Below are 25,702 nucleotides of genomic sequence, written 5' to 3'. Positions count from 1 at the left end.
GCCACCAGTGGGTGCAGCTTGTACAAATGCATGCCTACCAAGACCCCAACTTGCATTCCTAGAGGTTCCTTGGGTGGGCACGTGCCTGCCGAACACATCTCAGGGGACACCGGTGCCAGTCTGCAGGACAGATCCAGGTGGGTGTATACGTCAAGTGTGCCCAGTAGGTACCTGGCACACTCTGGAGTAAATCTCATGTGCAATGTGTTGAGGTGTTCCTGCTGGTACACACCCATGGGTGCACATCCTCCCATTTGGGGAGGATCTGATCATGCAGCTGGTGGGCTCGTGACATTCTGAAGACTCTGCTGGGGGCCAGGGAGGGTGCCAGGACTCTGGCTCATCTCTCATGAGCCCCTGGCTGTTCACAAACTCCTGCTAGCTCCCATAATCATCTCAGGTGGGGGTGGTAGGGCGTGGGACAGCAGCCCCGCCAGAAATGCTCATTTCCCACTTCAGGAGGCAGCGAACTCCCTCTGAAGGCTGGCAAATTCCACTCTGAGTGCTGGCAAACTTCATACAGAACCCGAGTGCATTCCATCGAGAGTGGAAACAAATTCCATTTCGAGTCTTTGTGAATTCCCTTTGGTATCTAAGCAGTCAAGACTTTGTTCTGGTCCACTCTGCAGCCGGAGTGGCGGAGCCTGGGGGGCAGAGGCAGGATGAGGGCCTTTGCAAGCAGGTCCGTTTTTCTCCTGTCCCAGCCTGCCAGCCCTGGAAAGTTCCACGGGCCTGGGCAAGCCCAGGCACCAAGCCATCTGCTCCTGCTCATTCGGGGTGAGGGGTCATTCTTCCTGGATGCGGGAGGGATGAGGTGAGGCTCCAGCTCCCCAGACCTGGGGGGATCTGGGGAAGAGTGTGGAGAGACAGAGCATACACACTCCAACCCCAGTTAGCCAGAGGGAGAAGGACACCCACGGCCCACTCCTCCTGCTCTCCTTCAGCCTGAGCTATTTACAGGCTCAGGGAACAGATTCCCTTTCCTGATCATCTGATTTGGGCACCTGCTGGAGGCTGGCCCGATAAACAGCTCACCCACCACACCGGCACCAGGACTGCCACTCTCCTGCGTCACTGCCTGTCCCACTGCCTCTGACTGCTGTCGAAAGGGGTAAATCTGGAGGCCCTCCTGGGGAGGTGGCAAACTAGGTGGGTCCCTTGAGTCAGATGGCTGTCCTATTTGTCGGGCTGTGAGGACCTGGGGCCCAGAGTGGGTCTCTGGGGAGAGAGCTGTGGGAGGGGCCTGTAGGAGTTGGAGGATTTGGAGGTATGTGCCCTGAGCAGGTCCTTCCTTATATAACCTTAACTCACATGCTTCTGGGGCTTCATCTCTGAGCTGAATCTCCTCCATTCGGGCACCAGCATCGGGTTCAGTACGCGTCCTCGAGAGGCCCCCTTCCCACCCTTGTTGCTTTGCCCAGTGTCTGTCCGGGCAGGGGTTCAGTCATCACTTGATGTGTTGGATTTGGCTCAGGCTGTCTGCCTGCTCCCCTCTGCCTGCCATATTTCATATTCCTGCAGGAAGCCCACCAGGACCAGCAGTACCCGGGGCTTTTCTTCACCCCACTAGCCACGGATGCCTGAAGCTATTCCTGCCACCCCCCCACCCCCCAGTTTCTCCTCCTCTTGCCTGCCACGGGGAGCTGCTTGGGATGCAAATTCCCCTCTGGCTTGGGTTTCTGCTCCCCCTGAAGGTCTGAGGCCCTTTTCCCAGGGGGCCCCCATCTCCAGGAAACCCACCTTGATGATGTCCTCATTGTCAGATTCACATTCCACTAGGGCAGAGACATCTAGGACGAGACCAGTCACCTCGATGGCGATGACCTTGACCGGGATGGCCACCGTCCTGCCCGTCAGGATAGCCGTGTTGATGATTTCGGTGTCCTGCAGGGAGGGTGGGGCCCTGCTGAGCGAGGGGCGCTTGTGTTCCTCCATTCTCCCAGGACACACCAGCCAAGCCCGGCTCCTGACTACCCTACCCCTTGGTTGCACGGCCTTCCCCTGGGGACACGTGCACACATATGCGCAGAGGTGCAGCTGTCCAGTCTCACTCATCTTCTCAGATGCTCTGCTTGCTTGGTCTCCTGCTGTAGCCTTCTGGTCTACCTCCCTCCGCTGCCATGAAATAACCCTTCCCCAGTGCCCCAACCACCTTCTCTTTGAAAACTTATATGCCTCTCAGAGTCACATCCAACACATCTGCCTGGCCATTCCAGGTGCCCCTGGGCTGGCCCAGTGTCCCTCTGGCCATTGCAGGTGCCCTGGGCTGTTTGGAGACAATCACTCCAGCCTCACCACCTCATGGCACCCTTCCCACATGCACTGTATCTTAGGACAGACTACTCCCATTCCCATCCCCACACCTTTGCCCACGGGATCCCTGCCTACAGCACCCTCCTCACCATCTCTGATTGTATGAGCCCTTCCTTCCACCTGTCCTTCAAGGCTCAACTGCACGACTCCCTCCTCCAGGAAGCCTCTTCTGAGTGGCCTCTCCATGGGTGACTTTTCCCACCTCTGGCTCCCTGCGTATCTGCAGTCCTACTCCAGTACCAGGCACAGAGTGCCACTTGCTTCCAGTGAGTGTGCGTGCGCACGCACACACACACACACACACACACACCCCTCCACTCACAGGCATGCCTGGGTGCAGGAGACAGTCACACACTTGGGCTCAGGCCCCAGCGTACACATGCACTGATCCATACGCACGCTCAGCCGGGCACACGTTGGTCACGCACAGGCACCCATGACAGACACACGCGTCCATGGACCCGGGCGCCGCCCCGCTCACCATGGCCAGGGGCAGGATGGCCTGCACATCCCGCTGGATGACCGTCAGCTCGGTGACCGCCCGCTCCAGGTCAGGCAGGGCGCTGTGGCCGCGGTAGTCGACATGCCACATGATTCTCCTCTTGACCGACTGGCTGGTGAAGTTCTCCATCTCAAAGTCCAGCTGCAGGATCTCCAGCGGCCCCTGGCCTTCCCTGCAGGGTCAGGGCGGGAAGTAGAGCCCGGGAGGAAGGGCTGCGAGCAGCCCGGAAGCTCTGAAACCCCTTGTGGGCCCCCCAGCCCTCCTTGGCAGCCTGCTTGCTGGGGGCTTCAAGCCTTCTCTGGCCACCCCAGGTGCCCCAGCCTGGATCTAAAGTACCCAGCACCAGAGCACCGGCCCTCCTGCCAGCCTGGCTTCCTCCATCAAGGATCCCCCCCACCCCTTCTCGGTGCCGTCCAGCAAGCAGGTGGACAAAGGTGCTTACCAGGGGGGCAGCGGCGTGCCCTGGGCCCAGGCCACATCCACAGTGGCTGTTGAGTGCTTTGCTCCAGTCAGCAGCTCTGAGGTCACATGCCACTGGCCGCTCCGTGACTTGGTGCCCAGAAGGGTCACACCCTTCTTGGCCTTCACCCTGGGACAACGTGGAAAAAAGAGAGGGAGACAGTCAGCCTAGGGCCCAGTGACTGCCTGTCTGGCCAATCTTGCCCCCCAACCTCAGGATGGGGCTGGGAGTAGGGGGAGCAGGTGAGTAATTCTCCCCAGTAAATTATCCTGGACTCAATGCTGGAGATGAACCTGAGGAATCTGGTATCATATAGCTGAAACCTCCAACCCTCCGTGGAGGCTTCAATCACTTCTACCATATCTCTCTGCCAAGCTTTTATCAAACCTCTACTTGCATACCTCAGTGATAGGAGACTCACTATTGCACACATCCCATTCCATTCTTAGAAAGCCCCTAAAAACTAGAAACCCCTTTCCCACATTTAGCTAAAGTATAACAGTCATGGGTTCTGCCCAGGCAAGAGAGAACAACTCTCCTTCATTTCAATTGTAACAGTTCTTCAGACAGTGGGAGCGGGGCAGGTGTTCCCTGAGTCTTCTTTGTTGCTTTTTGCCATAGTTTCAAGTTAACCCTTGCAGTTAGGGTTCAGCCCTTGCAACTAGGTCTAGTCACCCTCCTCTGGACACTAAACACATGGGCATTGTGGCCCATACGGAATACAACACTTCAGCTGTGCTCTGATTAATACTGACTAAAGAAGAACAGTGACCACCTCCTGAATTCTACATGTTTTACTCCTGTTAATGCAGCCCAAGATCTGTGGTGACTGATTTAAATAATACTCACATTCAGGTATCAATAAATCAGGCCTATCCCTCCCAGGAATATCTGAACTATAACGTGGCACCCTCAGGAGAGAGGGCAAAATTTAACTCAAAGAAGTTGAAGGTCAATGGCAATGTTTTGGGTCCTATGCATAATACCTGGGGCAGGGGAGATATTTTGGTGGGGCCCTTGATACGACCTACTTAAAGTATTTCTGAGTTTGTGAACTGTATCCTGTTCAGGGTGTAGAAAAGGCTGGGACTCCTGGAAATTTTTTTCTCCCAACTCCAGGATGGGCAAATGTCCTGACACATGGACAGACTACTGCTCATCTTTTGGCTCCCAGCCAACGGGCTGCTCTCTGATCTCCATTTCTTCTCTTTGGCCTTGGTCTCCTCATCTGTAAAATGAGAGAGGTGCACCAGCTAACATCTATGGGCCCTTCCAACCCCATTCTCTCATTTTTCATACCTATGCTTGTGAGAACTGACATTTCTCCTTGACTGTTTCCCTGAGCTACAGAGGTCAGAGGTCGGGCAGAAATTTTTGCTGTCATTAAGCCGGTGAAAACACGAGACTCAAGTAAATAAGGTGTCTTCCTGAAGTTACTCAAGCAATAAATGGAAGAGGTGGGCTTAGGATGCTGGCCAGGCAGGCAGGGAGGGGCTCACCCCTACAAGGCAGCGAGCTATGCACTTGACCTCTGAAGGGAAGGCAGACCCCACCCCCAACCCACCGGCCCCCTACCTGAGTGTGAAATGCTCCACGCTGGGGCTGGAGGGAGAGGAGGAGTTGGGGGCCAGGTAGAGGAGAATGCTGAGCACCTCCCCAGGCTTGAGGGGCCGGTCCGGCAGGCGGATCATCAGGTTGCTGTCCAGCCGGTGCTCCTGCAGGGCCCTTCTGGGCGGCGGGCGGAACAGGCTGATGCTCCCGATGCGCAGCAGTGGGTGCTGGGTGGGGCTCTCCGCGCGGGCGCCGGTCCCCGGCCCGGCTCCCCGACGTGCACCCCCGCAGCCACCCGACGCGTCGGGGGCATGGAGGGTATAGTAGAGTTCGGCCTGCTGACTCTCCCCCGTGGCCTCGGGGTCTAGCCCATCCGGAGACTTGCGGCGGGTGGTGGGTGGCGCGGCGGGGGCGGGGGGTCCGAACCAGGCCAAGGGCAGCTCAGCACGCACCAGGCAGGTGGCCAGGCCCCCGCTGAGGCGGCAGGAGCTCTTGACCTCCCGGGCGTCCCGGAAGGCGTGCAGGCGGACACAGGGCAGTCGCTCGGTAACGCCGAAGTCGTCCCAGTCGCGGCCAGCCACATAGAACAGCACCTGGGCCACCGGCTGCGAGGCGGGCACGCGGGCGCGGACGATGAAGGCTCGCACCTTCCAGTTGACGGTCAGGCGCTCAGGGATATCCAGGGTGCTGGATGGCTGCAGCAGCTCCCGGGCCACCACCTGGCTGGTGCTGAAGGGCCCCAGGGAGACGTTGAGGACGGGTAGCTCCTTGGTCTGGAACACCACGAAGGGCTCCGAGCGCTGCAGGGAGCCGTTGGCGACCGCAGGCGGCGGGGGCCGCGCGTCCCGCAGGAAGAAGGCCAGCCGAGTCCGCGACAGGCGGTAGCTGACCGGCAGCACGGGACTGGCCTGCGGCCCCGGGGGGCTGGGGCTGGCTGGGTGGGAGCGGCCAGAGGCTGGGGACAGACAGAAGCAAGAGCCCGGAGGGGTCAGCGGAGGCTGGACTGGGACCTCTGGGCACCCCAGCGTCCCACCCCCGCGGGGGGTGTCAGCTTCAACCTCCTCTTCCCCCTTTACCACTGCCTCTTTTGCCCCAGCATGGGGGTGGTGGTAGGCCTGATAGCAGCGCAAAGCATGGTGAAGCTTTAGAGCTTTCTTCCCTAGCATCCTCATTGGTAAAATGAGGATAAAATGGGCTTCTGCCTGGAAGTGTGGTTGTGAAGATTTACTAGTAGTGTGCACAAAGGGCTGCGAGCGAAGTGTGGCCCTGGGAAGGTGGGGGCTCCGGGGGTTACAAGCTACTCAGCACTCCACAGGCATTGGCCTGTTTAATGCTCAGATGGACCCTCCCAGCCAGGTATTCTACCATTTCCTTGGATTTGTTCTGTTTTCTATAAATAATTTCTCTTTTTTGAGAGCCTGTTCTTGTATCTCACCAGTCAAGGTGTGGAATGCTTAAGTAACTTACCCACGTCAACTGAGCAACAGGGCCACGACTAAGGTTTGAACGCGGGGCCACCTGACTCTCAAAGCCAAGGCCGTTCCTGCCCCAACTGCCCAAGAGGGTGCAGGGCCCCCGGAGATCCCTTATTTCCCACTCCGCCCCCACCCACCATGCACTATACACTCAGGGAATTTGACCCCAGTCTCCCAAACACAACATGGGCCTTAGGTCTGACGTCTCTGGTCCCCACATCCATGCAGGAACCTGCCAAATTCTAGCAATTCCGCTTATTGACTCTGGGGTGTGTCCCAAGCTGCCCTCCTCCTCCATCCCCGGAACCTTGCCCCAGTTCTGGCCTGGATGCTGTTGCTAGGACAACGACACATGGCATGACTGGGTCTCCCGTCTCCCCGGCATCCCCTCCCTCCACAGCAGCGGAGTGATGTGCTCGTGATGTGCTCGTCCTGGACACAGATGGGAGCTTGTTGGCCCCTCACCGCCAGCCCAACTCCAGCTGGAGACTGTCAAGGAATAGGAAGGACCAACATGTGGGGGTTCGAGGTTTGAGAAGCAGTTCTGGATCTTGCCATGGACCCCTGAGTCACTTTCCTCATATTTAAAATCAGGGTAATGATAACAATGCTGATCTTAAAGGATGTGGTGCTGTTACTGTTCTGTTTTTGAGAATCAAGTAAGAAAGCACTCTATAAATTATGCAATGTAAATATTAGGAAAGAATCTCTCCCTTTGCTTACAAAACAAAATCCAAACTCACCTTGAGCTGGACTGTGACCCTCTACAACAGGGTTTCAGGTTCCCCTTTCTCCACTATTCCCCCCAAGTTCCCACTGCCAACGTGACTGGACACCTTCTGGCTTTAGCACTCGCCAATGCCACCTTATCTCCCCTCCTTGGCTCCTGCCATGCCCTCTAAGTCAAATTCACTCCTTTTCTAACTGCACACATCCAGATTGGAATCTTCCTTCACGGTCCAGTGCCAATGCCACCTCCTCCGTGAAGTCCTCCAAGATATGACCTCAATTCCTGGGATGTTCCTTCTCTGAGGGAACCTCTCGTCTTGCCTTGTGTGGAAGATAGTTATCTATGAAGCTGTGCACTGAGCAAATCTTCCACAAAGTTTGGCTGATTGGTGGGGACCCCCGTCGCAAGGAGACTCCCAATCAACGCTATAGTGGTTACTTGAAGTTTATGCACCTTTGTCACTTTATCACCGTCAAAGAAACCTTGACAGTTCTACAAACCTTCCCAGCCAATTCCTCATAAAGGCAATGAACTAAAAATTCCCAGCTCTGGAGACTCTGGTGGCTCTAGTGTTTATGTCCTATTGTTTTTTTTTTTTGTTGTTGTTTGTTTTTGTTTTTTAAATCTGTGGTTTAATTTCCTCATTCAGAAAAAGAAGCATTTGGCTTGGGGCAGGGCATAGGCCCTTGGAGTCAGGTGCTCTAAGAGGAGTGGCACCTGGTCTCATGCACCTGCTCAGGGCTCTCTCTGAGTTGTCCTTGGGGCCAGCTGGGGAAACTGCCCATGTGGGTGCGACCCATGCTTTATCACCAGACTACTTCTTCCATCCCCAGGAGAACTCTGTTCCTGGGCCACCTTTCCCCCTGGATGCTCTGCACCCTGTGGGGTATGCTGGCTGCCATTGGTGGGCTAGAAGTGGGTAGCTGAGTTCAAGAGGAGGACAGGAAGATGTCTGGAGAGATGGGGGGAGCCTTTCTGGCAGGAATCCCCACCCCACAGTTACTCCAGGAGTCTCTGACCCTCGCCATTGTTGGGAGGCTGGCCCAAGTCACACATTTGGGGTCCAGGAAAACAATCTGAGCCAGGGCACAAGGAGCCAGCCAATTGCTTTGGAAGCAGCGAGAAGCAGGCAAGCAAAGATTTCAAGACTCAGGTTCAAGTTTCTCCCTGTGATACTCCCTGGCAAATTACTTCTCATGTTGGGCCTTGGTTCCCACATCTAAAATTGAGATGGTGATATCGGCCCCCTTATAGGGATGTTGAGAGTAGATAAGAGGCCAAGGGGGCAGGGGCGGTCAGTGCTCAGGATGGCGGGATGGCCAGGGCTGGGATGGGGAGGAGTGGCCATGCCTGTCCTGCTGGGGTTGTGGAAGGGCAGCTGCCGCAGCTGTAAGTGCTCCCTGTCCAGGCCGGGTGGGGCCGCAGAGATCATAACCACTGTCCCTGCCTTGCTTACCGTCCCTGGGAGATCCCAGACACTGCTAAGTGGCACTTAGTCCCCTCTGACCCTCTCACTGTCCCAAGCTCCCTGTGGGCCATCTGGACCCCTGGGAGGCATGCGCGGGCAGAAGCCACCAGATGGGCAGCAGATGGGGGCATGGAGGAGGGGACTGGAGACCATGTTTGCATGGACCCCTCTGCCCTTAGTGGATTTTTGGTGAATTAATGGAGTTCTTGGAAGGAGCTGCCCACGGACTGGGGTAGAAGTGTCTCCTGCAGCGTCCGAGGGGAAACTAGGTGGCACTGAGGGAGAGGGGTCCCAACGCTGGGCAGCAGCGGATAAGGAGGCTGAGTTTCTGAAAGGGGGAGCAGCCTGTGTTAAAAAAACAAAACAAACAAAAAAACTCCCCAAAACCCCAGCTTGCTTTCAGACAGGGGAACCAGAAAAGACAGTATTAGGGCGCTACAGTGTCTGTATTTATGTCGTCGTGACACACGACAGCCCCTCCAGTCACCACTGTGAGTCATTCTATCTTCCGGGGCCTGGAGCCTCCTCTGTGGGGGCGGTGAGGGCTTCTGAGACTCCAGCACTAACCCCCGGTCTCCTGGGCTCACTGACTCTGCAGCCTGAAGGAAGCTGCTGGATCTCTCTGGGCCTCGGTTTCCCCAGGGCTGTGGGAGAGGCTCTGGAAGTGTTCTGGGGGTGGCGGGGGCAGGAGGGGAGACCTGTGGAGCTGTCGGCAGACAGATCAGGTTTTCAGGGATGCTCTGTGGGAAGGTGTGTGCACGCTTGTGTGTGTGTGTGTGTGTGTGTGTGCGCGTGTGTGCGTGCGCAAGTGTGCACGCTGGCCTGCATCTCGGCCTGGAGCAGGCCCAGCCTGAGGACGGAAGAGCTGCTGGACAGTTTCCTGAGGGACGGCGGGTGGGGGAGGAGAAGATCTACACAGATCTGAGGTTGGTGGGCTCAGGGGGTGGGGGGCAAGAGGTGCTGTAGGGGTGTGAGTGGTGGACAGCCTGAACCCCCAACAGAAGGGCAGCTGCTCCCATGGGCTGGCGCACACCTGCCCCTAGCTGATCTTCAGGCTTGGCCCCTCTCCCTGTTCCCCTTGCTCCCCAGATCACTTGCCCTCCAGACCCTACTTCCTGCTCTCATGTTCTGGACCAGCTTGCCCTGAGGACCAGGCTTGACGCTGTCTTCCTGTCCCGCCTCAGCTCCCCTCGGAGCGGCCTCCCTGCTGGAGCGGAAGCGGGGCTCTTCTCTGTGTACACAGCCTCGGGCCTCCTGAGGCATTTGGGCCTGGCCCCGGGATCCTCTGCTTCTCACAGAAAGGGCTTCTCCATATCCTCTCGGGCACATGAGGGGTGTTATGAGTGAAACTGTGACCCCCCCACCCCAACTCCTTCATGAAAGGCCTGACCCCCCAGGAGCTCAGAAAGTGGCTGTGTTTGGAGACATGGCCTGCAAAGAGGTGATGAGAGTAACATGAGGTCATTAGGGTGGGCCCCAATCCAGTACGACTGGTGTCCTTACCAGCAGAGGGGATCAAGACACAGATACCCAGAGGGAAGTCCTTGGGAAGAGGCAGGGAGAAGGCGGCCCGCTTTGGGGCAAGGAGGGAGGCCCAAGAGCAGTTCTCCCCACTGACCCTTTGGCCTCGGACTTCCAGCCCCAGCATGAGAAGCAAGAGTCTGTCGTTTTAGCCCCCCAGCCTGTGGTGCTGTGCGAGGGCCGCCCAAGCAGACTCACACAGGGAATTGGCTATGTGTGCCCCTCAGAGCCTCAGTCTCCCCAGTAGGGAGTAGAGACACCTTACCAGGGATGAAGATGGGCTGGGAGAGCGCACAGGGATAAGGATGGCGGCCAAGGCACTCCTAGCCCCTTCCTAACGCCACACTTAGCATGTGACCCTTTCCCGCTGAGCTGACCCCCGCAGGTACACCCAGCTCTTCACAGCGGGGTATCTCAGAGCGGGGTGTCTGTGGGTGCCACAGCCTGTATTCCCATCCCTCCCTGCCCAGCCTCTTGGGGAGCACCAACCCAGGGCTGCTTCTGGGTTATGCTTCCCTGAGAGGCAGTGGCCTTCATCGTTCCTTTCTTGTTCCAGAAAGACATGATGGCATGAATAGAGGCTTCACTGGCCCTGTGTCCAAGGGCATTGGACTAGACCCGCCAGCACCCAAGAGAAGAGGGCAGGAGATGAGGTGTGGGGTCCCCTCATCCTTCTGTGCCTGGTCCTGGCACTGCCTCTCACCACGGCCACCTGGATTGTGCTTCCCTACTGCTTGGCTCTGTCCAGCTTGGGCTGTGACCGACCTGGAGCTCGGCCCTGGTATGTGTGACACGCAAATGATCGCTAAACTGTTTCATCTGTCACTCCTGGGAATGCTCCCCGAAGGCAGGCCCATGCACCCTGAAGGCAGGCCCATGCGCCCTTCTCAGGCCACACCCAATACCAGGAGGCACCTGCTTAGTTGTGCTTTGGTCTTTCCAGCTGGACTGGGGTATGGGCAGACACCGGGTTAACGAATCTCGATTCTACCGTCTTATAAGGCCTGGGGCACCTGTGCAGGGCCAGTGGCTGGACAGAGGCCCTGCCTTCTCATCTCAGCTGGCTGTTGGTGTCTGGGAGAACAGTGGGGGCCTCTGAGCGCTCCCAGGAAACCTTCTCACTTTCTCTCCAGGCGCACAGCCCTGCCCTTTCCCCCGCAAACCGATTGGAGGCTAGAGCCAGGCAGGACGGAGACGGGGGGTGCCTCTGGCCATCTCCCTGCTTCTACCTAATCAAGATCAGATGCCTCCTGCTTCTACCTCTAATTGTCCCAAAATTAAAACTAATCACTGGCAAATCAGAATTAAAAAAAAAAAAATTGTCATTAGCTTTCGTGAGTTTGAGGCTGAGGGACACAGCAGGGTGTCAGCAGGGCCCGAGGGCACTGGGCTGTGCTCTGAGCAGGCTTGGTTACTCACCTGTGTGTGTGAGCGTGTGTGTGCCCCACCAGAGGTCAGTGTCAGGGGACCCTTCGGCACTTGCTCCTGAACTTGCCTGAACGTCAGACTCAGCAGGAGCGAACAAAACAAGCGCAAACCGACTCTAGGGCTGGACCGGGGCTTAACACCATCCCCTTCACCAGGGCAGAGACCCGACGATCTGTATGTTTAGCAAGCATCCCAGGCCTTGTTATCACAGGGTCTGGAAAACACAGTGCTAGGCTGGAAGGGTTGGGAGATGCTGAAGGCTGTGGCTTGTACGGCGTAATTTGGCACTGCTGAGAGCAGATGATGAAGGACCCAGAGTCTAGAACAGAGCCTGGCACACACAAGCACCAAATCTATGAATGGATGAAGAAATGAACAAGACGCAGCAAGAGACACGGTTGCTGCAGATGACCAGGATCCCAGGGTCCATGCGTCTGCTGTCAAGGGGCCAGGGATGGGCTTTGCACAGTGAAACCACCCCCCCTCCCCCGCAGGTCAAGCTCTAGGCCCATAGCAGGGCTGGGACTTCAGGGGAAACCTCTCTGGTCCAGGAGAGCTTCAGGGGAGGAATTTCCCCTCTGAGGGTGCCTGGAAGACGGCTCTGGCCAGGAGGAGGGGTGCCCGGCTTCCAGTTCTGCTCTTCCTTGGCTAATGGGTTAGATCTCACCGGGGCAAGCCTGTCATTTCTGAGGCCCCGTTTCCCCATCAGCAAAATGGGGAATCATGAACCAATATACCAGGTACCATGGAGAGGGGTGCCTTGGTTGGAAAAAACCTGTCTTGAGGAAGGTTTTTCGGTTTTTGTGTTTTAAATTAGTGATACCAGTATTAGCAAGGGCTGTAAGGAATGGGGGCATCCACACACCCTACGGTCAGAGGGTACACAAGACAATTTTCCAGAAAGCACTTTCAAAATATGCTTTCAAGACCTTGACACCGTTCATGCTCCTTGACCCAGCGGCTCGCCTTTGGGAATCCCGTGTGTAGACATCAGCTCAAAGATTTATGTAAAAAGATATTCACTGCAATGTTATGTTTCTCAGTAAAAAATTAGAAACACCTAAGTGTCCAAAAGCAGGGTTTAAATAAAAGCAGATGCTTAAGAATGGATGTGTGTAGCCATTACAGGTCTAGTTTTCAAAAAAAGAAAATATTGACTCAGAAAAGAAAATGCTCACAAAATAGTTTGAACTAAACAAAAAAGGGTATAAAACTGGCTCTACGGTGTGATACCAATTTTACATAAAAAGATATAGACCCTGGGAGGAAAGACATCAGAATGCTAATGGTGGTTATATCTGAGGGGCGGGGATTCTCGGTGATTGTTATTTTTTTACTTTAGGCTTTGCTGTATTTTCCAGTTGAATGCAACGAGCATGCATTGCTTGTAAAATAAGAGAGGAAACAATAAATGTCATTAAAAAAATGAAGGAAAGTGTTTGAAGCTGTTCCAAGATTTTTTTTTTTTTTAAAGGAAATTGGGGGAAAAAAAGAAAAGAAAAGAAAGAACGAACCTATGTGGTTGGGGAGCCACACAAACTCACACTCAGATCCCAGCTTTGACGTTTCCTCGCTGTGTGACCTTAGGTAAGTTACCTAACCTCTCTGGGCCTCAATTTCCACACCTATAAAACGAGGATCCTAGAACCCATTTCCTAATGCTGTTGTGACTAAATAAGCAAATTGCTGGTACAGCGTCCGTGCCCAGTGTTCATTCGTTTATTCATTCAACACTTATTGGTTATTTCATTCTGAGAAGGGAAGGGCCGACCTGCTTTTCTCTAGCACTTGATGTATTGTTTAGCTCACAGCAGTCTTCTGTCAGTGTTTGTTAAGTTAAAAAGGACAAGTACAGAGATGATAGGTGCGTGGAGCAGAGCATCCCAGGGAGCTCAAAAGCAGCACGAGGCTGGAAGGAGTACAAGTTTTGGGGGGCCCTGGAATCCAGCTCAGGCAGACCAGCCAGTGGCCTGCTGTGTAACCTCCGGCCCATGTCTTCCCTTCTCTGGGCCTCATCGGGGAAAAGCAGATAGTCCCTGCCCTGTGTGCCACCTGGGTGACCTAGGTGCGGGCAGGTGCCGTGTGTGGGGGGAGTCTGGTGGGTTCTGGACCAGGCAGAGGTCTGCTGAGTAAAGAGGAAATAACAGCTGGGCCCGGTGGGCCCCGAACACTGCCCTGCCCGATCCGCTAGGACAGGGCCTCCACGTCCCGGGAAATAGTTTGGGTCTTGCACGAAGATGCCGACCAGAGAGCCAGCAGGGGACTACGCCCAACCCGAGGCCCTCCTCATCATGCAGAGACGCGTCTGTCTTTCTTATACAATAAGGATGTCCTATAGGCTGGTCCACGGAGGACGTCCCCACCCAAGGCTGGGGCTACCCTAAACCATCTCTTTGAGGAGCAGCCCAGTAGAGGGATGGGTGCCTCCCTGTGGGCCTGAGCTGTCCGCCTGCCTTCCCCTCCCCGCCAGCCCCACTCTCCCTTCCCTCCCCCGCTTCGCTATGCCCCTCCCCAAGACAGCTCCATCAGGGTGGGGCTGTCTCCCTCCCAGCCTGGCTCCTGAGCCCCCCATGCTGAGGCCCCATGTGCCTGGAGCCCTGGCTAGGCTGGGAGCAGCCAGGGTGCATACAAGAGCTAACCACTCCTGTCGTGGGCTGTGGAGGGTGCGCTGGAGGCAATCGAAGCTTCCAGAAGCCCATAGCCCCCAGGTGGCTCTTGCTCTCCTACTTGGAGGCTGCAAATCCTTGGGAGGCAGCTTCCCTGTATGGTAACACCCTCTGCGACAGCTGGCTGGAAGAAGCTGGGGGGAGGGGCTGGGAGAGAAGCACCCATCCCCTACTCTGCCTCAGTGCCCCACTGCCTTCTCACTGCCAGAAGCACCGGTGACGGGCTACCAGGTTACTCCCCGCATCTACCCGGGAACTCCCTGTCTCTTCACTGTAGGGACGGCAGGGTCCCCACCCCAAAACAGAGGGTCAAGAAGGCTCCCCAGAAATGGGCTCTGCCTTCATCAGCTGTGTGAGCTTGGGTAAGCAGCAGCTGAGCACACCTCTACCTGTTTCCTCAGTTGTCCTGAGGCGGGGTGGGGGGGGTCATAGCAGCCCCTCCCTCTACCTCGAGGCTACAAAAGGAAATGCATGGGTTGTAAGCGGATTCATAAAGCCCTTCAGCCAGCCCTTCAGCCACGCTGTGCCTGTCAGCCTCTTTAAATGTCAGCTTTTGTTTGAGAGTTACCGTCCTCATCACTGGAGGGACACCACACAGCCTCCTGAGGTGGGGCCTGGGGGTCCCCCAAAACCCAGTGACTGGTTCCCTTCCTCCCTGTGCCCAAGCCTTCTGCTGCTGTGACCAGGGGTCACCTGATGCTGCGCGATTGCTTCCTTTATCCCCGGCACCCAGCACAGAGCCACGAACCAATGTATGACTGGGGGTCCTGGGAGGTCGTGTCTGCTGAAGTATACACATGTACGGGCACACACACACACACACACACACACACACAGGCCCACCACAACCAGGGTCTGTACCAGTCATCCCCCTTACAGACACCCTGCCCTACTCTTGTCCTGGGACAGCTATCCTGACCTGGCCACCCCTTTGGCTCCCTCAGCCTAAAATCCCTCCTGCCACCAGCTGTGACCCATCATCTTCTAGAAGAAGGAAGGAAATCAGAGAGAGGCAGGCAGAAGAATGGAGGGGAGGAGGAACCATTGGCAGAGGAGAGGAAGAATCAAGCTCAGCTAAGTCAGGGGTTTCCCAGAGGCCCAAAGGAGGGCCAGGGCCCCAGGGGCTCAGGCAGCCATGACCCCCAAGGAGCTGCCGCTAGGAGGCCCTCCTTGCTGGCCTTGACCATCGGGTCCTGCTCCTGGGTACCTTGAGCCTGGGGAGGGATAAGCTGTACAGCAGGTCAGAGACCCCTGGAGCCAGGGGTCCTGTGTCCCGGCTCCCTGCTGGCCCCAGGGTCACCTTCCTGCTAGCCCCGGAGCCTCGGAGCCAGAGGGGAGGGACTCCAGGAATGGTTTCCTGGTCCTGAGAGCCTGGTTCGGCCCACTCACTCCCTTCCTCTTTAGCCTCCACACTCTCTGGGGAAAGCTGTGAGCTGCACCAGCCAGGCTGGAGGGTACAGACCCTCAGGGCTCATGAAGAGAGAGAGGGTGAGAAGGGATAGCCTGGGAGGGGGTAAGATAGGCCTTTGGGGGGAGTCCAGATGGTGACCCCAGGGCTGGAGGAAACTGAGCACTGAGGTAGGGTTCCTGGGCAGGGTGAGTCCTGGAGAGGAGGGGTTAATCAGCTTTGGGGACAGAATCCTGGTCCCTTCCAAAATGCCCAGGGATCCTGCCCCCACCCCCATCCCAGTGCCTGCTCTGGGGGCCTGCCCTTAGAAGCTGGGAGCGTGTGTCTGTTAGTCTGTCTGCATCTGTGAACTCAGGATGGGGACCAGAGGCTCAGACAGGCTGCTGAGGACAAGGAGGCCTTGTGTTTCCAGGCAAGCATCCCTCACCCCTGGGGAACAGCTCTTTTATTGATTTCTGAAAATCCAGAGGGGACCCCCATCCTCACCTCTGCCCCCTGCCACAACTCCTAGGGCGAGGGCCAATCTCAGTCTGCCCAGCTGTAATGGGCCTGATGTGAGGTCCCCTTTGTGGTGGAAAGGGCTGGGTGGGGGCTCTAGTGTGAAGGAAGAGGGGTTGGGGGGGCTCCTATGTGGCCAGGTCTGGAGTCTCCCAATGACTGTGGTTCTCAGGAACAAAAGGAAACTGCTGGAATAGCCCCTGGTTCCCAGCTTCCCCCTACCCACCTTGGGCCATGTGAGATAGAGGGCTCCCAGAACCCCAAGCCCACATCACTCCAAACATCCCTGTTCCTGGGGAGGGGGCTTCTGCGGACAGAGCCCTGCTCTGCCAGTCTGGTCCTCGGGCCTCGGGCAGGGAGGAGGGAAGGGCAGCTACAAGCAGGGCACCCTCCAGGGAAGCAGGCCTGAGGGAGGTGGGCCCCCCACGAGTCGCGCCACACACTCGAACTGCCCCTGCCCCAAAACCTGGAAACCCAGGCTTGACCACCTCTGCTGGCCTTACCCAGCTGGTTCTGGCTCCCAGGAGGGCTGGGAAGTGGGGACGGCGGAAATGAGGCAAGGAAGAGGAAGGGTTTGCGGGGGGCGGGGGGTGGTTGGGAGAAGGAGAGAAAGCTAGAGTCAGGAGAGAAGAGGGAAGGTAGAGAAAGAAACCAGGAGAGGGAGAAGGGGTAGGGGGAGGGAGGAACCCCTCATCCCGGCAGGTGCCTGGGGGTGGGGATGGAGGACAGGGCAGGGAGGTGGGCAGAGGGCACGGGTGGGAGACACAGGGCCGCCTGGCCTGGGAGCTGCCACGGGAGCCGCAGGGGAGGGGCTGTTCTCTGAGTTACACTAAATGACTAATGTGCATTATCCTAATTATAGCGAAGCAAGCTGAGCCTTCCCACTGGCGCAGCGCCTGCATCTCCTAATAAACAATTAGCTGCAAACAACAGAAAAAGAAAGTGTGTGTGTGTGTGTGTGTGTGTGTGTGTGTGTGTGTGTGTGGCTCCAGCCTGCGTCTGCCTGCGATGGGTAGGGGAGGGTTTGGAGCTGGGCCTCAGGAAGGGGGAGGCTCGAGGACAGCTGGGGAAATCTCCATCACCCCTGCAGCCCACTCCATCCCGGTGTGTGCGGGTCAGGGCTGCCCTGTTCAGAAGGGCCTCGAAAGGCAGGGCAAACTCCTGGCCGTGGGGGCTGGCTCAGACCTTGGGGGGGCCCGGCTTAGACCTCTGGGCTGCTTTAGAGAGAGCAGACCCCGGGCTAAGTGTATTGCTCCGACCCCACAATAAACCCAGGAAATAACATATCCGTTTCTGCCAGGGAAGGAACCACGGCTCAGAGAGGCTAAGAGGCTACTGGCCCCAGGCCCCAGAGCTGGGGTCAGGCCCCAGTGGGCCTCCTGATTGCTCTGGCCCTGGCCTCACTTCCGGGGAGCACTGGGAACTGGAAGTTGGGGACCCGGCGTACTGACCGATGGAACTGCGTTTCCTTCCAGAGCCGCCACGTGGGCGCTACCACGTGAGCCGTCACAGAGCCCAGAGACGTGAACTGTCTCTGACGTTCTGACCACAGTCCTGAGAAGTGGGCCTTCCTCCGATCCCGTTTTCACTGAGGCCCAGCGACAGGACGGTGTTTGTTCACGGTCCCGAGATTTCGCTACAGAGCAGGGTTGGGAAGTCAGACTCCCGATCCCTGGATGGATCAGCAGGATAGGGGGGGGGGGGCGGGGATCAGCTGGAGCTACATGGCTGAGCCCTGGGTGACAAAGCCCCTTTTAGGGTTTCCAACTGGGGAGGAGAGAGCCGCCCACAGAGGGGCAGAGCACATTCCAAGCCAGTATGGGCCTCGGGACCTGGAGAAGGAGCCCAAGATGGTCCTGAGGCTTTGAGCCTTGGCTGGGTTTCCCTGACTCAGTGGTAGCTGTGTTGTGCCTTCCCAGAGTCTCCTGTGGCCCCCAGCTGGGGCTTCGGGAACTGGGAGGCTGGGGGCAGGGGAGGCCCCCCTCTTAAAGCCGCCCCTGGGCTGGAACACGTGTGTGTGCCAGAGGTGGGGCCAATTTGGGGACCAGGGCCTTTGCCCCCAGCAAGGAGTGACTTGGGCCTCAGGTCACCTCCTGCAGGGGAGCAGTGTGACCCCTCTGTCTTGGTTTGCTTGAGACTGTCATGGGTTTTGTACAGACAGTCCCTCAGTCCCGGGCGAAATGACATACCCAGTCACCTTAAGAAGGAGGTTGACCATCCCTTCCCTCTCTGCCCCACGGGGTTGTGACGGGGCCCGGAAAGAAGAATGACCACGTGTGCAGGGTGACTGTGGGGACTGGCCCAGGTTCCCAGGTGCGGGGCGGGTGGGGGGTGGGACTTTGGGTGACGGGATCTGCCTGCCAGCTGCGGGGAGATCAAGCCACTTAATCTCTGGGCCTCAACTCCCTCACCCACAAAATGGGGCCAACAAAACCCACCTATATACAGGTGTTGTCAAGAGTAGGTGAGGGAATCCATACTGAGTGCTCTCATGGACCCCCGCTCACAGGTGCTCCCCATCACCCCCGAGGAGCCCTCCTGATCTGCTCTGCCCCACCCTCACTGCCCCTCCAAACCCAGGCCCCCTGGTACCTGGTTGCTCTTGGCCCCACACCGACTAACTGACGGGCAGTCATCTAGCTGATGCTCCATGGGCATTTCTGATCCAGGGCTGGTCAGGGGTCCTCAAGGCTCTCTGATTGGAACCACCCACTTTCCAGGTGAGAAGACTGAGGTTCAGAGAGGAGAAAAACCCTGCTCGAGATCTCACAGCTCCCGCCTCCCTCATGTACCATGCAGCCTCATTGCTGCCCATTCCTTCTCTTCATGGGATGCTTTCTATCCTGCTCTCTGGGTCAGTATCCCAGGAGCGTTTCATTTCCACAGTGCCCTGCTTTGCGTGTCCCAACCTGTTCTGAAGTCATCTCCCACTCCCCACACCACACACTTGGGTCTGGGCCACTCCAGCCCTGCTCTCTGCCTCTGTGCCTTTGCAATGCTGTTCCCCACACACTTTGTCTGGTAGGTGTCGCTTGTCCTTTGATTTCTCCCACGTGTCACCTCCTCTGTGATGCCCTCCTTGACCACCCCCAAGGCTGGGTTAGGCACTTCTGAGCTGCTTGCATCCATCGTTCTGCATTTTTCTCTGTATGGTGACTCGCTTTCCAGGTTTTGCTTTCTCTTAGACCGAAGCCTTGCTGAGGGCAGGGACTGGGCCTTTCACCTTGCAGCCTGACTGCCCAGTACTATAGTACTCAGTAAAGATATTCAACACATTACTTAGCCCCTTCTCTGCTCCAGACCCTGCTGGGAGCTGCCAGGGAGACAGAGATAAAGCAGATAGTTTCTGTCCATAAGGAATTTGCTGGTAAACAGGGAGAACAGACAGGTACATAAATAACCACGCTGAAAGGTAGGAAGTGCTGCAACGCTGGGGGGGGAGGGGGGAGACAGATGCCCTGGGGGTGGGGGCGGGGAAGGAGGGACTGAGGAGCAGGGGTGTCCACGAATGGGAGAAATGCATCAACTCAGGAGCCTGATGGGACCTGGCAGGGTGGGGGCTTCCAGGCGCAGAGAGCAGGGTGGCAAATGGGGCCTGGGGTTAAGTTGCTCTGGGCTGGGTGGCATGAAACAGAGAGCTGGGGAGGATGGGAGGGGGCAGTGATGGAGGGGGGTGACAGGCTTTGGGTGCCAGATGGAGGAATCTGGGGATTTTATCCCAGGGGTTTTCTAGCTGTATACCCTGGAGCCCTGGGGCTCTGCACTGTTACCGGGGTCCTCAGTAGCTTCCCTGACTACAGAAGCTAGTCAGGGATTTCACAGAGGCTTTCACATGCATGATAGCTTTTAAAAGTTTGCCCATCATGACTCGGGTGATGGGGAGCCACTAGGGCTCGGGAGCAGGACAGTCACGTCATGAGGGGGTCTCCCAGTCCCCCTCCCATACGCCCTGCCTCCAGCATACACTCAAGAGACAGCAGGACAAAAGCAGGGGACCTGGATGACGCTGCGGCTCAGAGGGGCTGATGCATGGCGTGAGAAGCAAACGCCGTAATTGCCAAGAATTTCCTGAGTTTATGTTATTGCAACAACCTGTCAGGTAAGCCTGGGCTCCAGGCATCCTCAGACCAAGGGAATAGACCCCTGGCAGGCACCTGCCCTGGCCTCCAGCTCACCTGATGGCCCCCTCTGTTGACTACAGCCTTCTGCTTCCTCCTCTCTTGCCCAGTCCCTGTACTGGGTCCACTCAAAGCCAGTCCCGCCCGCTGTCTCCCGAGCACCTGCTGGGAGGGCAGCAGAATGGAGCCCAGGGCCCTCCCCACCCACACCTGGAACATGCCTCCTTTAGGAAGCTGCGTGGGCTGCTGCAAGGCAAGACTGGTGAGGAATTCCTGCTCCTCCTGTGGAGGAGCCTGAGTCGAGGGTGACCGTGAATCTGAGCAGTCAATGCTGAACCGTGTGTGCTGTTGGGGACACGGATGGGGATGGGGACATCAGTGGCCCCTGCATCTGTCTTCAGTGCCCAGACCCTCCTGACTCTGAGCCGGAGATGGGGTATTCAACGAGCCCTTTCTGAGCTTCCTTACAGCCCTCAGATTCCAGAAGACGCCACACCAGGGCAGGTGGCATCCCTTCAGTGTGAAGTCCCACCCTGCAGGTCGAAGTCTGAACTTGCCCAGCGAGGATGGGCTAACCGCTGCCTCCCTCTTGGGGCGTGTGACGAACAGCGAGGGGGACAACAGTGCCATTCGTGGAGCCCATCTGTGTGCCAAGACCTTTATGCAGTCCTCCTTCTGTTCTCCCACCAGGCCATGTATGCAATAGCCCAGGGTTATACAGGAGGGCGCTATGGCTTAGCCATGCCCAAGGTCACAGCTAACAGATCATGACTCTGGAATTCAAGCCCAGGTCTGACTAGTACCAAGGCACCTCAGGATGAGAGGGAAGAGGAAGAGATCTGTCTGTGGCTCCAGGAAGCAGGAAGGTTAGGACACCACCCAAGGATAACCATGACTCCCCGATCCGAACACCCATCACCTTGTACCCTTGTCCGCCTCTCCTGTGGTCTGTGGTCCCTTGGGTGTGAGGACGGACTCTCATCTCATTGCTATATCCCCAGACCCCAGAGGACAAGTAAAGTTTTCCTAAATATTGGACTAAGATCAGCGAATAGAATTTTGGGGCAGGCAGACTTGGAACTAAAAATGAGGTGGTAATTTCTTGGGGTCCGAGCTGTCCGGCAATGGGAAGGACTGCCTTGTGTAGGTAGTGAGCTCCCCATCCCTGGAAGGATCCCAGCCACTTGAGGCTGACGATCTCCCACAGGGGCTTCTGGACAGGCAGAGGGTTGGCCTGGAGGACCTTCCAACCATGAGATTCCATGAGGCTATGGTTCTTAGCAACTGTGAATAAAGCTGGAGGAAGAAAGGAAGGAGTAAGGGAAAGGAGCCGAGAGGGAAGGGCTGAATGGGAGATGCAGAGTGGGGAGCTGCCCTTCAGGCAGGGTGGGTGCAGCCAGGGAGGGCTGTAGGGATGGCAGCAGGAGACACTCAAGCTCCTTAGGGGAGGTCACCGGATTGGGCTGGCACACTGCCCCCAACCCCAGGTGGTCCAGCCCCTCCCTCTCTCTAGGGACACAAGCACAAATGCAGAGTATGAGGCAGCATCCGTCCCATGCCTCCCTAGGCATGTCCTGTCCTATTCCTGGGCCGCAGTTTCTATGCCTGTGATCTCTGGGCCCCTTTCCAGCTCTGAGTCTGCCTCAGTTTCTCCCTGGGGGACAGGTGGAATTGTTGGTCTTGGTTCTTCAGTGCCCTGTACCCCGCCATGGCCTTGTGGAGGTGGGGTGGCCTTCCCCACCTCCTGATCTGGAGCTTGGCCACAGCTTGCTTAAGCTAATGAGATTCTAGAGAATGAAACACACAGAGGCTTGAAACGGGCTTGCACGGTTGGGCCTTTTCAGCACGAAAATACACCCCAAGTAGCATCTGATCCAAAGAAGATGCGAGAAACGTGGAGTGACGGAGGCCCAAACTGCAGCTCAGTGTCCATCCGGCCGAGCCCAGCGCAAAACAGCCAAACCCCAGACACCCCACAGACTCACGAGAAAGAGACACACCTTGACCCGGAGGGGTGGGGCTTGTCTGTTATGTGGCTTTATCATGGCAGGAGTTGACTGATAATCATTCCTAGACACAGGGAATCCCGTGAAAGGTCGCCTCAGCCCTTCTCCTGCCGGTGGACAAGCCCAGAGCTTAGAGCAGGCATAGGGCGTTTTCCTGTTGGGCTACAGCCCAGGTGGGACAGCGGGACAGGGTCAGGCTGCCCTGAAGCTAGAGTGTATTGGGGGGAAGCTGGTGCCTCCTCCAGGCTGGCTCTGGATGACCAGGGAAGGGCCCCCAAGGAGGCTGCCTGGAAGGGTCAGCCCTTCCTGTCCCATGTGGCCCTGGAGATGGGGGTGCCGGGCACACCTGACTCCCAAAAAGAGATACCTTCGCTGGTCCGGCCGTGAAGAGCCATGTGGTTCTAGTGCCGGGCTGAGCCTCACTCATCATATAGTTCATGCTCGGAGGGCCCCAATTGCCTGTGTGACAGTCAGGGACAAGGGACCTGAGTCTGCTCACTTAGGACTTCATGGCTGATTACATACAGAAATGCAAGCTGCTTTCAGGCCGCTGAGGACAGGCGCATCTTCTCAGCGCTGCCCACGCACGCCTGGCCCTTCCAGTCTTGCCCCATTTTTCTGGGCAGTTCTGGGCAGCGGGGTTGTCGGCAGTGGGGGTCTGCAGCTCAAGTTTGGACTCAGACAAACCCAGCTCTGAACTCCAGGTCTGCTTCTCTCCAGCTGTGTGACCTTGAGCGAGCTGCTCAACCTTTCTGAGTCTCAGTCACCTGTGCGTTAAAGTGCTGACAACAGTTTGGATGCTTCATGGGGCAGCCATGAGGATAGGAGGGTACACGCAGGCTCGCGCGTGGCGCCCGACAGGTAGGAGCTCGCTCAGGAATAAATGCCAGTCATTGCTATTCATCATAAATCCCGCTCATTAGACTCAGGACTTTATCTTCCTGAAAATGCATTTGTTCTTCAATCAGTCCTTCAAAGGCTTTCCATGTGCCAGGTGGGGCCGAGAGAGGTCACCACTGGATGCTGAGGGGAACAGACCACAGGGAGCTAACTTGGCTGCTGGGGGTGTATAGAGCAGGGAATCATGGGGTACCCCCCGGAGGCTCCGCCATCTCCTCAGCTGGCAGCTTGACTATGATTTTGCCAGGAAGAGCCAGGGCTGGGCCATATGGGACATTTGGGGCATGGTGAGTTCAGGCACTGAGGGCCATCCGGGTGGGAGAGCACCCTGAGAGCACATGTTCGGGGGGAGAGGGCAGAGAGGTGGGTGAAAGCACAGGAGAATGGGCAAAGCCAGATCAGGGCCCCGGATGCCACCGTGAGGAGCGTGGAGGATTCTATCCTGCACATGGGCCATGGGAGAGGGAAGCTAGTAAAGGCGGGAATGTGGTGGTGACGTGGTCAGATTTTCATGTTGATGGCAGCCCCTCGGACACGGGATGCAGTTGCGGTGGTCCAGGGGAGAGACATGGGGCCCGGGTGGTAAGGTGACAGTGAGGAAGTGGGGGGGGGTACCCTTCCTGAGAAGTCTCTGTGAAGCCCAGACTCAAGGGCCCGTCTGTCTGAGCCTGGTCCCGACTCCACACCCCAGCTGCTGTGTGGCTTTGGGCAAATCACCACCCTCTCTGGGCCTGCTTCCTTGTCTGCAAAATGTGAACAGCACTGGCACCCACTGGGGTTGTTAGGAGGATTCTATGAGTTAATATGTGCAAAGCCCTTGGGAAAAAATGCCAGGTCATGAGTAAGCTCTGGCAGGTGACAACTACTTCTGCTGTCACTTTATAGCAGCACTGCCAACAAGACCCCAGGCTGGATGAGGGAAGGGGAGGCGGGAGAGGGAGAGGTCTAGATGACGGGCACTTTCCCTACTTTGGCCTCTGGGCGGAAGCAGGGCAGCTCCGCTGAGGGAGATGGAGCTCAGAGGGTGACTGGGCCGGTGGGCAACCTCAGGGAGGAAGCCGAGTGATATCCAGAGCAGAAATGGCTGGGTGGCTGGGTCTGGCACCCAGGGCTCAGAGCATGGCTGAGAGAGCCTAGAGGGAGGGCTGCTCTCCAGGGCACACGGCTGAGGGTGGAGGGGAAGGAGAGGGGCCCCAAGGAGGCTGAGAAGGCAGGGTCAGCGGCGGTGGCGGGAGGCTCAGGGGAGACAGCTGGCCAGAGGAGGACGGGGCCACAGATCACACCTAGAGAAGGAACGGACCCTTGTGGGCTCCCTCCAAGTTCAGGGCCAAAGTCCTTCCCACATGACCACCCACCCTGCCCTGGGTGCCCCCACAATCAAACGGATGTCTGTACCGGAGCAGGCATGGCCCACCCCCTCCCCGCCCACGGTACCGACCCCACTGTGGGGGTTTATTTAATATGACCTGGAAGGCCACACTTGGCTAAGCCTGGGAGTCATCAGGTGGCTTCCACGGAGCACATCTGCACGGCGTGCTGGCCACTGAGCTGTCTCCTCCCCTGTGACCTCTCTGGGCCTCGGTCTCTCTCCCAGAAACACTAACAAAGGGCTAAGCTGGGCCATCCCTGGGCCCCTTCCAGCCCTGACAGCTTCTGCCCCAAGGGTTCAGGTGGTCTGCGAGTCTGTCACTTGGCCTCCTGCCCTGCGGGCCCCCGAGACCCACAGACTGGGGCATCTGAGGTCCCTCACATCTGACTGGTTTATGCACGGAGGTAGTGACCCAGGAGAGGATACCTGGGAGGTGAAGGTCTCCTGCCTTTGTCACTATCCTGTACCCTGACCCTCACCCACCCACTTCCTGTCAGCAAAGGTGCAGCCCCAAAGAGGACTTCACAGATGAGCTTAGTACCAAGAAACTACCACTGGGCCCTACACAGGCCAGCTGGTCTGCCTCTATCCCGGGAGAGCTGGGCCTAGGCTAGGCGACAGGTCTCACAGGAAGGCCTCCTTGAGAGGCCATGTCCCCATGTGGCCCTGCGCAGCTGCCTCTGGTGTTCTGCACCAGCCCTTCTGGGGAGGTCTCCTGAGAGATGACTCTCTTCTCTCCACAGACGGTTCCCTTACTTCAGCCCACCTGGACCCGCTTCCCCATCTTCCGCCCTTGGTGTGAGTGGTTCTGGTCATGAGGCGGGTGAAGGAGACCGTCTGGTATGGTCTCCAAAGGAAGCTCAACTCATTCCATGGGGGACGCTGCCCCTGTGTGTGGCTTCCAGAGTCCCTTCTCCTGCCCACCTCCCCCGGAAACCAGTGCCCTGAGCGACGCCCTCCCGCTGGCCTGAGGGTTAGGCCCAGACCGAGTCCATGGGGAGGAAGTGTGAGCTGTAGTGGCTTTCAGGGGACACTGAGAAGTTCCCCTCCTCATCCCTGCCAGCCCGCCAGTGTGGCAAAGTGTCCCGCCGGCTCTCCCCTCTACAGAGCGGAGGCCGAGAGGGAGCACTCCATCTTGCAGGCATGGAAGAGAGAAGGGTCCCTTCCCCTCCACCTCCCACCCCTTCTAGGATGACTTGTCAAATATGACAGCTGTAGGGCCCTAGTTTACCTTCCTTTTCAGGCCCAAAGTTGGGTCAACTAAGGGTAAACTAAGGCCCATAGGAGTG

General features: G+C 57.3%; 1 protein-coding gene across 1 annotated transcript in view; it reads right to left on the bottom strand.

Annotated features, from left to right (window-relative positions):
• Positions 1-25,702, bottom strand: part of TMEM132E (transmembrane protein 132E) — a 54,317-nt gene that overhangs the window by 7,064 nt on the left and 21,551 nt on the right. The window contains exons 2-5 of the mRNA XM_032321773.1: positions 4,851-5,781; positions 3,258-3,404; positions 2,795-2,987; positions 1,741-1,884 (exon numbers count right to left, since the gene is read on the bottom strand). Coding sequence (XP_032177664.1) covers positions 1,741-1,884; positions 2,795-2,987; positions 3,258-3,404; positions 4,851-5,781 — 1,415 coding nt within the window. The remainder of the gene's footprint in view (positions 1-1,740; positions 1,885-2,794; positions 2,988-3,257; positions 3,405-4,850; positions 5,782-25,702) is intronic.

This window comes from Mustela erminea, chromosome 18, assembly GCF_009829155.1.
Source record: "Mustela erminea isolate mMusErm1 chromosome 18, mMusErm1.Pri, whole genome shotgun sequence".
NCBI lineage: Eukaryota > Metazoa > Chordata > Mammalia > Carnivora > Mustelidae > Mustela > Mustela erminea.
Note: the sequence above shows the minus strand (reverse complement) of the source record. Positions and strands in the feature narration are given on the sequence as shown.